Genomic DNA, 13,932 nt, shown 5'->3' with positions numbered 1-13,932 from the left:
TTTGTAAAGATGAATCTGTGTGTGAAGTCATCTTTAAGGTAGCCCAAGGGAAAGTGCAGGGCAGATGGGAAACAGACTGAGAGGCACTGCAGCTCTCCTGGCTCTGCAATAAGCAACGGAGATCTCAGCCCTTCTGCCTGTCCTGTCTCAACACTCGTCAGATTTGTCATCAGAAAAATTTGCCCCTAAAGAAACACCCCCAGGTGATATGATTGTAAACAAAAATCCTAGTCAAAATTATTTTAGGTATACACTGTACCTCTCTTTTGCAGCCCAAATTTCTCCAAGACAACAGTACAGGAATTGAACTTTTCCATCAGAGCTGGGTTCCACGTGACATCCCCTGTGATCATGAGAGCTGTCCCAAACCAGCTCCATGTCTGCACTGCACAGAGCAAAGCTGAGTCCTTGGCAGCACATGGGCAGAGCTCCTGCTCCTCACACACCCTGAGAGAGCACAAACCAGAGAAAAGAAATGCCTTGACTTGGAGGGGATTTCCCCAAAAACTGCCCTGGCTTTGCTGAGAGGGGGCTGTCTTAATTGTTCCCTGTGCTTTCCTTTTCTGAACAGACCCCGTCCTAAGGAACAGCAAATGTGCAACAGCAGCTCCCTCACCCAGTTCCTCCTCCTGGCAGTCGCAGACAGGCGGGAGCTGCAGCTCCTGCACTTCTGGCTCTTCCTGGGCATCTCTCTGGCTGCCCTCCTGGCCAACGGCCTCATCCTCAGCGCCGTAGCCTGCGACCACCACCTGCACACCCCCATGGGCTTCTTCCTGCTCAACCTCTCCCTCAAAGACCTGGGCTGCATCTGCACCACTGTCCCCAAAGCCATGCACAATTTGCTCTGGGACACCACAACTATCTCCTACACAGGATGTGCTGCACAGGTCTTTCTGCTTGTCTTCTTTTTTGTAGCAGAGTTTTCCCTCCTCACCATCATGTGCTACGACCGCTACGTTGCCATCTGCAAACCCCTGCACTACGGGACCCTCCTGGGCAGCAGAGCTTGTGCCCACATGGCAGCAGCTGCCTGGGCCTCTGGGTTTCTCACTGCTCTGCTGCACACAGCCAATACATTTTCCTTGCCCCTGTGCCAGGGCAATGCCCTGAGCCAGTTCTTCTGTGAAATCCCACACATCCTCAGGCTCTCCTGCTCACACTCAGGCTACCTCAGGGAAATTGGGCTCATTGTGGTTGGTGTCTGTTTAGTGTTCTGTTGTTTCATTTTCATTGTGTTCTCCTATGTACAGATCTTCAGGGCTGTGCTGAGGATCCCCTCAGAGCAGGGACGGCACAAAGCCTTTTCCACCTGCCTCCCTCACCTGGCTGTGGTCTCCCTGTTCCTCAGCACTGGCATATATTCTGACCTGAAGCCCCCTTCCATCTCCTCCCCATCCCTGGATCTGGCACTATCAGTTCTGTACTCAGTGGTGCCTCCAGCACTGAACCCCCTCATCTACAGCCTGAGAAACCAGGAGCTCAAGGATGCCCTGAGGAAAATGATGACTGGATGCTTTTCAGGAGCAATTAAGTGCCAGTTTTCTGGTGTGTAGCATTCAGAATGGGAGTCTTTAATGGCCCAGCCTTCCTGCTCAGATTTTTTTGTGGAGGTCATCAGGTTCTTCTTGCAATAATTTTCTGTGCAATGAAATATTAATATCCATCTGCCTTCTAATTTAGTGTCTAACCATTGAATTTGACCTAGAGACTGTATAAATGATGAATTGTGCTCTCTCAGTATTTAAACAAAATAAAGGACCCTGCAGTGCCTTCTTTGTCCAAGACCCTTCTTCTCAGATGTTCCTAAAGGACAGCACACTGCTGGACAGGGGGTATTTGCAAAGGGACAATAATCCCAGCCCAGCAGCACTGCCAGGGAGCAGCAGTGCTTGGTCTTTGCAGAGCTGCTCTCTTGCCACTTCCACACTGTCCTCCTGAGCCCCTTTCTCACTGTGAGGCCTGAGTGCTCCCTGAGCACAGTCCTGGGGGCTGGAAGCCCTTGGAGCACAGGCAGGGACAGGCCCTGGGAACCTGTGAAGCAGAGCTGGGTTCCCTTCCAGCATTCCAGGATGCTGTGGGATCTTCTGAGGGCAGGGCATGGACTGGGTCACTTCTTCTGTCACCTTGTTCCAGGGCTGGAACTCTCCTGCAGTGTCACCATGACACTCCTGCTCTCTGCTTTCCAGGTTTCCTTTTCAGATCCAGTCTTCCCCTCCTGTTCACAGGGACATGCTGTGAGTGCTTCAGAGCTGCCATCCTGGGGCAGCTCCTGCCCAGCGTGGGCAGGCACAAGGTCTCTCCACCTGCTCCTCTCACCTCCCCAGGGCCACTGTTTTCTTCAGCCTCCTCATCCTTGCCCAGCACAGCCCTCCTGGCACAGTTGGACACAGCCCTTGTTCTACCCCCTCCTCAGGCACCTGCCCAACCCCCTCAGCTCCAGCCTGATGGCCACAAACCTTCAGGGCAGGGAGGCACCAGGCAAAATGCTGAGCAAACCTTTCAGCTGCACTCAAATCCAATTGGAGGGGTTGGCCTCGAGGAAGAAATCCCTTCTCATTCTCCAGAACCACCAGGACAACCTGTGTTGTGTCCTGGGCACTCCTCTGGAAGTGTGGGCTATGGAAAAGGTTTTGGTGTCAGGGATATTGAGAAGGCTGGGCAGTGTCACTGGGACACCTCTCCCAAACCCTTGGAAAGGCCAGAGCCATCTCAGAGCTTCCTGGGGCCTTGGCAAAGGCAGACATGGAAGCAGTCTGCAAACAGGACAGCAAGGAGGGTTGGCAGAGTTCCAGACTGCTCAGGCTCAGCAGGGAAGGGGATCTGACAAGTCCTCCTGCAGCCATTGCCAGGCATGGGAAGGACAAGGCAGGGATTGCAGAACTCCTGTGGGAGGGAAAAGAAGAGGATGTTGTGTGCCCAGACTTTATCAAGGCCCTTGACATGGTCTCCTGTGGTCTCCTTATGGCCAGACTGGTGAGAGCTGGACTGAAGAAGTGGAAGATGTGGTGGGTGGGAAGTTGGCTGAATGAAGAGTGTCCAATAAAACCCATGGTACAAATTCTTCTTGGCAACAACTTCCTGATGAAATCCCTCAGTGACCAGCCCTTGAACACCACTATGGAACATCTTTTATTACTGAACTCTCTGTAAAATGTGACAAAATGTATTTTCAAGTCCTTTGTGGATGATTCCAGATTTCAGGGAGCCCTTGAGCAACCTGTCCTGGTTTAAAGACACATATTGGGGCAGGAACTCCAATAAAATGAACTCACTCCCCTTTTATTCCCCACCACTACAGGGAGACAAAATACAAGAAGGGATAAGTGAATAAAATAAGAGTTCACTGACAAGAAATATAGCAGCAAAAACAGCAATACCAAGAGAACAGTTCAAAGCAACAGCAGAGAGAGAAATTGCCTCCTCTCTCCCCTCTGCACCAACTCCCTTTTGTAAACAGATAAAAACAGGGATCAACACGTGCCTCCCTTCCCCCTTTTCCCCCTGAATGAACAAAGAACAAAAAACAAAACCAGGGGAAAGAGGGGGCCAAAGCAAAATCTGGGAAACTCTCTGGTCTGAGATCAGTTGTGCTGCCCAAGAACACGCTGACTCCAGAGGTGTCCAAGCGGGGCAGAGCCGGCGACTCCGGTCCGTGCAGCGGGGGGGAGGCAGCGGCTCTGCTTGATTCCATGGAGTTCTGGGGAGGCACAGTGGCCCCTTGGTTCCAGGAGGTTCTGAGATGTCTCAGGGTTCCTTTTGTTCCAAGGAGACCCTGCATGTCACAGTGGCCCCTTGGTTCCCTGAGATTCCAGTGTCCCTGCGTTCCTTTGGTTCCATGAGGCCCTGCAGTGTCACGGTGCCACTTGATTCCATGACATTACAAAGAATCAGAATGGCCCCTTGATTTAAGGCCAACTGCACATGGGGCTGCATTAGGGGGAGTGTGGGCACCCAGACAAGGCAGTTGCCACGTCCCTGGACTCAGCCCTGGGGTTACCACATCTGGACTGGTCTGTCTGGATGTGGGGCTCCCCATTCTGGAGGAATGAGGAAGAACTGGAGAGGGTCTAGAGGAGACCTGCCAGGATGGAGCTTTTTTCCATATTGGAAATGAATGAAATCTCCACAAAGAATAGCATTAAAGGTTCAGACTGAAGGTGAGGAAAAAGAAATGTCACTCAACGGGGACTCTTGTGCTGCAAGATGTCACCCAGAGGGAGTCAGGATCAGCCCATGGCTTTGTGTTCCAGGGAACAGCCAGAGCTGGTGCAGAGACATCAGAGAGGGTCTAGAAATGCTGCTGGGAGGGGGGTGGGAAAGCAGGAGGGGTGTGTGCAGCCTGCAAGGCCAGAGCAGCAGCAGGGCCAGGGCAGGACAGGCTGCAGGAGAGATGGCCAAGGGCTCTGGCAGGGCTGCAAGGCCCAAAGGCACCCAGGCCTTTGTCCCCTTGCCTCTGGCAGCTGCCTCTGCCACTCAGGCCACCACAAGCAACTTGCCTTGCAGGTTCTGCACTTGGTTTCTGCCTCGCCCCTCCCTCAGCAGCCTGGCAGGGGTTGCCCAGTTTTGGGCCTTGGTTGTTCCTCCCCCTCCCATCCCACTGCCCCCCAAACAGCCCTGAGCCAGCCGGGAGGGACAGGATCTGCTGGGCCAGGGCCTGGGGCTCAGGCCTTGGCCTTTGTGCTCCACAAAACCAAGGCAGGCTTTGCTCAGCATTGCAGGGGCCTGCCCAGAGCCTTTGTCTGCCTGCACTCCTGGCCTCCAAGGAGCTGCTCCAAGGAGTCCCTGGGGAGGCTTTGTCAGTGCCTGCCCTCAGTGGGGCCCAGCAATGCTTCAAGGGACTTGCAGTTGGGCTTCTGACTTCTTCAGCAGCTGCTTCAATCTTCTCTCAGTACCTCAGCATCATGGGCTGGGCTGCAAACACACTGTGGGGCTCATTAAAATGCAGAAATCCCTCAGGAACTCTTTGTCTTCCTTTAATTGTCTTCAAGGCAATTTCAAAACAAGTTTTCAAAATTTGTAATTTTTTTGTTTTAATTCAATTTTGGGGTTTTTTTTAGTTCAGAGAAGAGTTGATAGAGGTGTTCTCCAAGTGATCTTGATGCTGAGTGTCTCCTCAGGAGATCCACACTGAACCTTGCTCCTCACCCCCCAACATCACCAGTTCTGACATGGCCCATCTTGGACTGACAGCTGATGCAACTCCAAACACACAGTGGGACCCATTAAAACACTGAAAAACAAATTATTTCCCTTCCTTTTATTTTTTTCAAGTCTTCAAGACATCAACAACTAATTGGAGTTGTTTTGTAGTTTAGGTAAGGAGGAAGATTTTAAAGTGGAAGTCACGAAAAATATATTTTCTGATGAAAGGGAATGATTTACACAGAGCCTTGGGATGCAAGAGGGTCAGGATGCAAAGGATTTGGACACAAATATAAGGGGGCAAAAGAGATTAGTAGCACTTAATTATTGACCAGTTTAACAGTTATCAAGGACTCAATAGCATTTGCTACAATTTTAACAGTGGCTGAATTATAGATTCACAACAACATCATTCACACCACAGTCAATTCACACCCACACCCAGGCAGAGATGTGTGGACACATCAAGAGCTGGGTGTGGAAAGGTCCCTCTCCCAAATTCTCCTTGTTGTCAGGGAAACACTCCCCCAAATCCCTTGGTGTTTGCCAACAGACAAGGGTCCCAGCTGGAGGAGTGTTTGTTGAGGGGGATCAGAATTGTCCTGGGCATCAGCGATGGTCTTTGGAGTGTTGCAAACTGGAGGGTTCCCGAGCTGGGAGAGGCTGCCAGAGGTGTCCCACTGAGAGGGAGGTGCTGGGGAGCTGCCAGGGCCTCCCTCAGCCCCGCTGGTTGTGGGCTCCCAAGGTGACTGGCTTGAGTTATCTGCTGAGCATGAAAATGAACAGCAATTTTCCTAAAGCCAAGAACCAAGCAGAACAAAGCAAGGCCCCAGCAGGTGCAGAGCAAAGGTCCCCCCATCCCTCTGTGCCCTGTGGCCGCTGAGGCGGCAGCGCAGGCCCGAGGCGGTGCCGGGTCCCGGTGCAGCCGGGGCAGAGCGGCGGCTGCGCGAGCGGCAACCCCGGCGGTGAGTGCGGCAGCCCCGTGGCAGCGGCGGCTCCGGGCACAGGCGCCGGCGGCAGCCGCTGTGGCGGCGGAGCAGCGACTCCGAGGCGCTGCAGGAGCGCCGGCTCCGCTTCCAGGCGCCGGCAGAGTCGGGAAGCCGGTGCCGGGCGGCTGCGGGGCAGCGCAGGCCAAAAGCGGCAGCGGCGGCAGCCCCGTGGCAGCGGCGGCTCCGGGCAGACACGGCCCCGCTCCAGCGCTGCCGCCTCAGCGGCGCTCAGGGGACGGCGCGGCGGCTCCGGGGGCAGCGGCCGGGGACTCCCTGTCGGGGCAGCCCCGGGCACCAAAGAGGACCAGGGCCCGGCGTGTGCTCAGCTTGGTTCTCTGCAGTTCTCCCGGCATCTGAGCACAGGATGGGATGGGGAAATTGAGCTCAACCACAACAGGAGCTCATGGAACCGAGTGGCCATTGGGACACTGCAGGGCCTCCTGGAATCCAGGGGTCATTGTGATTCTACCAAGCCTCATGGAACCAAAGGAATCCTGGGACAGAGTGGAAATTAATGAAATCATCAGGGCCACTCTGACACTTTAGAACCTCATGGAACCAAGGGTCCATTGTGACACTGAGAGGCCTCATGGAACCAAAGGAACCCTTAGAGTTTTTGGAACCTCATCGAATCAAGGGGCCATTTCTGGCAGGATGCTCTGCTCTGATAATATATAAAAAATGGTCAGAGAATGCAAACAGTGCAAGCTCTCTGTGGTGAGTTACTGCTGGTGTCAAGGTGCTGTTTTTAATGTTGAATTCTGCTAAACCCAAAATGCTTCTTGAAACTTCAAACACACATCCTGCTTTTTGAAGCAGGATTTGACAGAGAAGCTGCTCTCTGGCCTGCAAATAATTCTGGCACTCCAACTCTTTATAACTATAAAAGTCCAACTTTGATGTGGCAGATTCTTCCCCAGACTTCCTTGAAGTGTGTGGAGCTTCTGCCATGAAGCAGGGACAGCTCTTCATGGTCACTGCCCAGGGGTTAAGGGAAAGAGAGAGAACTACCCCCTATGGTTGTGGGGTGAGTTACCTCAATCTCTGCTTCAGGATTGTTTCTTTTTGCTGGCTTTGATCCAATTACTTTAATAGAATGACTTTGATAGACTGCACTGTCCTATCTTACACTATACTGTTAGGAGTTTTTTGGCTTTTATAATTTGAAGTAAATAACTCTCTTTAAGGTCTTTAATCTGTTTAATTGTGTGATAAATTTTCTGTTCATTTGTCATAATAATTCATTTTATAGAAATATTTCTGATTTGCCATCATTAAAACCTGCAGGACAAAGTGATTGAATCACACCTCTATAATTCCTTCAATCTAAACCAAACTCTGAGCCTGAGATTGGATCCAGCCACAGCCAGGCTCCTCTCTGAGAAGGACTTTGGAAAGCAAGGGGGTCCTTTCTGCCCCTCGTAGCTCAACGAGACGGCTTCTGCCATCAACTTTGTCTAAGCCTTCCACCCCCCCAGCCCCAAGCCGTGACACATGGGCATGTCTTGTCCATGCAGTGCAAACATGGACTCCTGAGCTGGTCATTTGATGTCCCTCCTTGGAGGAAAGAACAAGCCCAATGGCCTGGGGTGAGAGGCCAGTGCTGGGAGCGGCGCTGGCTGTGCCAGGGCACTGCTGGGTGCCCCCACCCTGAGCACTCCCACCCTTGTGCTGGTCACTGCTGTTTTCCTCTGCAGGGCGTTGTGTTGGGCACATCCTGGAGAGCAAAGCGGAAAGCAGATGGAAGCTTTGAGGCCCTGCCCTGAGGAGATGGTCCTGCAGGATGGCAGTGCTGCTGCAGAGGTCAGCTCTGTGCCAGCAGTGCCCGTGGCTGTCCCTGCCTGCAGTCCCTGGACAGTCCTGCAGCAGGACTGGGACCGACTGCCAGAGCACTGAGGCCTCCAACAACACAGGGCTCTGCAGGACAGTGTGGAAGGGAAGGGAGAGGAGGCCCTGCAGGAGAAGGGCTGCTGCTCCCTGGCAGTGCTGCTCTGCTGGGACTCTTTTCTGGCCCAGCTCTGCACAGAGGCACCGACCCTGCAGCTGCAGAGAAGTCAGAGAGGAAAGATGTCAGGCAAAACAAGCCAATGCAGAGTTCTTTATTTGGTTTAAGCAGACAGTGAGTACATTTGCCAATTTGTACAGCCTCTGGGACAGGCTAGAAAGGCAAACATTGAACTTAAAATGGTGTTTTTATATATATATATCTTTATATATATATATAAAAGATTTTTTGTTGTGAACAAATTGTCAGAAAAATAACACCCCTACCAGGAGCAAACAATAGAAAAGATATGGTGAACCTTTAATGAAGTCCATAACAGGATTGGCCTTTAATATGGGACATAACATGCAGAAGAAGGAGAGTTTATTGCTTCTGAAAAACACTCAGTTATCAGTTTCCTCATGGCATCCTTGATCTCCTGGTTCCTCATGCTGTAGATGAAGGGGTTCAGTGTTGGAGACACCACTGAGTACAGAACTGACACAATAAGATCCAGGGATGGGGCGGAGATAGAGGGGGGCTTCAGGTAGGCAAAGAATAAGGTGCTGCTAAACAGGGAGACCACGGCCAGGTGAGGGAGGCACATGGGAAAGGCTTTGTGCCGTCCCTGCTGAGAGGGGATCCTCAGCACAGCCCTGAAGATCTGCACATAGGAGAAAACAATGAAAACAAAACAACCAAATATTAAACAGGCACTAACCACAATGAGCCCAATTTCCCTGAGGTAGCCTGAGTGTGAGCAGGAGAGCTTGAGGATGTGGGAGATTTCACAGAAGAACTGGCCCAGGGCATTGCCCTGGCACAGGGGCAGGGAAAATGTATTGGCTGTGTGCAGCAGAGCATCGAGAAAGCCAGTGGCCCAGGCAGCTGCTGCCATGTGGGCACAAGCTCTGCTGCCCAGGAGGGTCCCGTAGTGCAGGGGTTTGCAGATGGTAATGTAGCGGTCGTAGCACATGATGGTGAGGAGGGAAAACTCTGTTCCAAGAAAGAAAACAAGCAGAAAGACCTGTGCAGCACATCCTGTGTAGGAGATGGTTGTGGTGTTATGGAGGGAATTGTGCATGGCTTTGGGGACAGTGGTGCAGATGCAGCCCAGGTCTGTGAGGGAGAGGTTGAGCAGGAAGAAGCCCATGGGGGTGTGCAGGTGGTGGTCGCAGGCTACGGCGCTGAGGATAAGGCCGTTGGCCAGGAGGGCAGCCAGAGAGATGCCCAGGAAGAGCCAGAAGTGCAGGAGCTGCAGCTCCTGCCTGTCTGCCAATGCCAGGAGGAGGAACTGGGCCATGGAGCTGCTGTTGGACATTTGATTGTAGCTATTGAGATCCTATTATGTCCCATATGCTTACTATTTTACTCTAAGGTTTGGGGTTTTTGGGGAATTGCATTGCAGTTTGGGAAAAGACTTATGCTATCTCTTCCTTGTCTCTTCTCTCTTTCTGTCCACTACACGAAAGGCACCGCCCACAAAGAAGATTCACAGTGAACGACCAAAGAAGAGAAATTATTAAATGCATTAATCACGGGGTGATGTCAGAGACTGAAACGGTTCATGATTTATGCATTCTAGGATTGCCAAGGGACTTTTACAGGCTTCTGCAGGACTTTTGCATTAGACCTCTGATGGCCCATCAAAGCCCATCCCCCCTCTGCCAACCTTGGAAGGCAGGAAAAACCCTTTTCCCAGGCCCCTCACGGGAACTCTGCGCAGGCCCAGGAGATGTTGGGGGTTCGTGGCATGGCCCGGGACACCATCCATGGATATAATAACTCAGAACTTCTTGGAGTGTGGGGGTTTCCCTCCCCCACCCCCAACGGATCAAGGCCACCACTTCAACTCACAGACATGGAAGCTGCAACTCCCAAGTTCCATCGCTGGACCCCGTGGGTGGTAACTATAGACATCTTTCCACTCTCAGCTTTGCTTTCCCTTACTCTCCCTTACCCTTATCCTGTCTTTCCCTTCTCTCCCTTATGCCATAAGGTAACCTAAAGGTTCTCTTTATGCCATATTGCTGCAGATGAGAGATAGAGATGATAACACCCAAAATGGCAACATACCTGTTTATCTTTGAAACAAAATTGTTCTAAAATAAACCCTACATATATATATATATTTTCAAACACTCATTATTCAGTGTCGTTTCCCTCTAATTCACCCCAAGGGATTTATTATTAAGAACCTGGGTTACCCCCTCCTTTCTGGGGCAGGTGTAACAGACCCCTTGTAGCAGGATGTTCTACCTGGAAAAGAATCTGATGGGAGAATGCAAGCACTGCAAGCTCTCTGTGGGGAGTTACTGCTGGTGCCAAGGGGTTGGTTTAGTGCTGAATTGTGCCAAACCCAGCCTGGTTCCCCAACCTTCCAACACACATCCTGCTTTTGGAAGCAGAGTTTGACAGATCAGCTGCTCACTGGCCTGGCAATATCTGACTGGTCATCCATCACTGGATAAGTATAAAAGCCCAGGGCCAACTTTCATAGAGCAGATTCTCCCACAGACTTTGTTGAAGTGTGTGGAGCTTCTGCTGTGAAGCAGGGACGCCTCTTGGTCGTCACTGCCCAGGGGGTAAAAGAAAGAGAGAGATTCCTTGATTTATTTCTATCAGACACCGCCGGGCCCTTCCCGCTTCCTGCCCAGTCCCGGTTATTGGGGGGCAGTGGAGGAGGGGCTTGGGGGAATCCCAAGGGGTGGAGCCGAGTTTGGGGGGGGTAGAACCGGCCTGAGATGGATCGAGAATGGGAATCCCTCCGTGTCCCCCCATGTCAACCCGCTCTGGGTGGGATTTGGGAGGGCACCTGCCCCTCAATAAAGCACCCAGCTCACACCAAAAGGTGCTGGGACCCCCAAAAACCTTCCCACGGCCCCTCAAAGACTCCCAAACACACTCAAAGCCCACCCAGGACCCCACCTAACCCCTTTTCTGGGGTGCTGGGGGCTGCTGGATTCAATCTCAGCCTTGCATTACGACAACAGTTTCAGTTTAGAGGAATTACAGAGCTGTGACTGAAACACTTTGTCCCCCCCAGGTTTTAATGATGGCAAATCAGATCTATTGATAGAAATGAGTTATTTAGGGTTACAAATGATCAGACAAAAGATCTTCATCACAATTATTTACTGCACAACAGAAACACTCAGACTACCAGCAGTTCAGAATAAGACAGGACAGTGCTCTACACTAAAGCAATTGTTGAAGCAATTCTACTCAAGCTGGCACAAAAGCAAGAATTCTTAATTAAAGATGGATGGAACTCCCCCAGACCAAAGCTCCTGGGGCGATCTCTGCTCTCAACCTCCAGCAGTGACCTTGGGGGGTCCCCAGCCAAGGCAGGAATCTCCACACCCCCCCAAGAAGGGTTCTGTTGGAATAACCTGCCCCTGTGAAAGGGGACTGGTCCTTTGTGGTCAAAAGGGATGGACTGACAGTCACTGGACTCCAGGGGTTGCCTCACCATCAGGGGCTTCATTCGGGGTGGAAGCAGCAGCCGAGGCTCTTCCGCAGTTGGGGCACTCGTAGGGCTTTCCCTTACTTGTGGGTCTGTTGGTGTGAGGTCAAGTAAGAGCTGCGGGTGAAGCTCTTCCCACACTCCCCACACTTATAGGGCCTCTCCCCGGTGTGGATGCGCCGGTGCCTGACGAGGGCGGAGTTGTGCTTGAAGCCGTTCCCGCAGTCGGTGCAGCGGAAGGGCCTCTCATCCGTGTGCGTCCGCTCATGCAGGAGGAGATGTGCGCTTTGCTGAAACCTCTTCCCACATTCCAAGCACTTGTAGGGTCGTTCCCCAGTGTGGATGCGCTGGTGGATGAGGAGGTGGGAGCTCTTTGTGAAGCTCTTCCCACATTGCCCGCATGTATAGGGCCGTTCCCCAGTGTGTAGGTACTGGTGGGTGTGGAGGGTGGAGCTGTCCCTGAAGCTCTTCCCACATTCCCCACACGTGTAGGGCCGTTCCCCAGTGTGTAGGTACTGGTGGATGCGGAGGGTGGAGCTGTCCCTGAAGCTCTTCCCACATTCCTCACACGTGTAGGGACGTTCCCCAGTGTGGATGTGCTGGTGTCGGATCAGCTTGGAGCTTTTGTTGAAGCCCTCGCCACATTCCACACACGTGTAGGGCCGTTCCCCAGTGTGGATGTACTGGTGGGTGCGGAGGGTGGAGCTGTCCCTGAAGCTCTTCCCACATTCCCCACACATGTAGGGACGTTCCCCAGTGTGTATGTACTGGTGGATGCGGAGGGTGGAGCTGTCCCTGAAGCTCTTCCCACATTCCCCACATGTGTAGGGACGTTCCCCAGTGTGGATGAGCTGGTGTCGGATCAGCTTGGAGTTTTGGTTGAAGCTCTGGCCACATTCCCCACATATGTAGAGTTGTTCTCCACTGTGGATGTGCTGGTGGGTGAGAAGGTTGGAGCTGTTACTGAAGCTCTTCCCACATTCCCCACACATGTAGAGCCGTTTCCCAGTGTGGATTTGCTGGTGTTGGATCAGGTGGGAGCTCTGCCTGAAGCTCTTCCCACATTCGTCACACGAATAGGGCCGTTCCCCAGTGTGGATGCGACGGTGCCGGATCCGGTTGGAGTTGGTCCTGAAGCTCTTCCCACATTCTCCACACCTGTAGGGACGTTCCCCAGTGTGGATGTGCTGGTGTCGGAGCAGGTCGGGGCTCTTCCTGAAGCTCTTCCCACATTTCAAGCACCTGAAGGGCTTCTGCCTGCTGGGAGGCTGCTCAGGGACCACCAGCTCAGAGCTCTCCCTCAAGCTCCAGCCGCTTTCCCGGCACAGGTTGGGTCTTTCCTCCTCAGAGCACCCTGGGCTGGCTTTGGAGCCACTCCTCTGCAGGGATCTCCAGACCTTTTCCTCCCCGCTGCCTTCCTGTACCGTGGAGCCCTTCAAAACGGCCTCTCCCACCAGGGTCTCACGGGGGGATTTGTCCTCCGGGCTCTCCGTCCTCAGCTCGGGGCCTGGGGCAGGAAGCAAGAAGGACAGGGAGGGGATTTGCCTCCGGCCCACAGGGAAGGCCAAGGACATCCCCCCAACTCCGGCCCCGGCAGGACGGCGGCGGCAGCGGGGTTGTCCTGCAGCCGGGGGCCATGCTCGGCTGCCAGAGCCAGCACAACACCCGCCCAAAGGGCCACTGACTTCCTCCTCACCTGCCTGGGGGGCCCAAGGCATCTTCCTCTTCCTCGCAGCCTCCTCCTCCATCCGCCCAAGTATTGGGAAGGACAAATCCTGATGGGGAGAAAACAAGGGCTGAGTGCGTTGGCTTGAGGGTTCCTCCTGCCCAAGTCCATCTCTAGAACTCACTGGGCATCCTGTGACCATAAAAACCTCCACAACACCAAGATTCAGCCCAGAAAAACCCAAACCATCGATATTCAGGTAAAAAACCCTCAAAAATAGCAGGAAGACCCCTGCCCCCTCAAACTGCAAAAAGTTGAGATTCGGCTAAAAAATACTCCAAAATATGAAGATTAGACCAAAAAAACTGTCACAAAAACAAACTGGGGTGGGGGGCAGCCCTGGAAACCAGGGCTTTGCTCCCTCAGCTCTGCAGGGGCTTCCCACGGGCTCTCGGCCTCCTTTGGGCATCCACTGCTCCGGTGTGGGCTCCTCCCGGGGTGCAGGGGGGTCTCTGCTCCATCCTGGACTCATCCACAGGTCACAGGCCCTTCAGCTCAGGCTCACCCAGAGCTCCAGCCGGTTCCGTGGAGCAGCGATCCCCTGGCCCCCTGCCAGTGCAGGCACCTCGCCAGGGTTGTTACTTGAGGTCCTCTGGCCCCCTGCCAGTCCGGGGCTGTTTCTCCA

The 13,932-nt window shown here is 53.1% G+C and overlaps 1 protein-coding gene across 1 annotated transcript; it reads right to left on the bottom strand.

The window, feature by feature from the left end:
- Positions 1-11,661: 11,661 nt before the first annotated feature.
- Positions 11,662-13,329, bottom strand: LOC113980368 (zinc finger protein OZF-like). The gene is made up of 3 exons (XM_027707586.1): positions 13,278-13,329; positions 12,574-13,088; positions 11,662-12,489 (listed from the first exon to the last, which is right to left on the bottom strand). The coding sequence occupies exons 1-3, from the start codon at positions 13,327-13,329 to the stop codon at positions 11,662-11,664; spliced, it is 1,395 nt and encodes a 464-aa protein (XP_027563387.1).
- Positions 13,330-13,932: the final 603 nt, after the last annotated feature.

The sequence above is a fragment of the Neopelma chrysocephalum genome, unplaced genomic scaffold (assembly GCF_003984885.1).
Source record: "Neopelma chrysocephalum unplaced genomic scaffold, ASM398488v2 Primary Assembly neopelma1_93875, whole genome shotgun sequence".
Classification (NCBI taxonomy): Eukaryota; Metazoa; Chordata; class Aves; order Passeriformes; family Pipridae; genus Neopelma; species Neopelma chrysocephalum.
This window is presented reverse-complemented; position numbering and strand designations above follow the sequence as displayed.

Bases quoted from the DNA above. Each gene is read 5' to 3' on its own strand.
- LOC113980368 (XM_027707586.1), bottom strand. From the start codon at position 13,329: ATGGAGGAGGAGGCTGCGAGGAAGAGGAAGATGCCTTGGGCCCCCCAG. The intron at 13,089-13,277 runs GTGAGGAGGAAG...TTCCTGCCCCAG, and splicing joins GCCTTGGGCCCCCCAGGCAG to GCCCCGAGCTGAGGACGGAG. The intron at 12,490-12,573 runs ATGTGTGGGGAA...GAACAACTCTAC, and splicing joins ACACTGGGAAACGGCTCTAC to ATATGTGGGGAATGTGGCCA.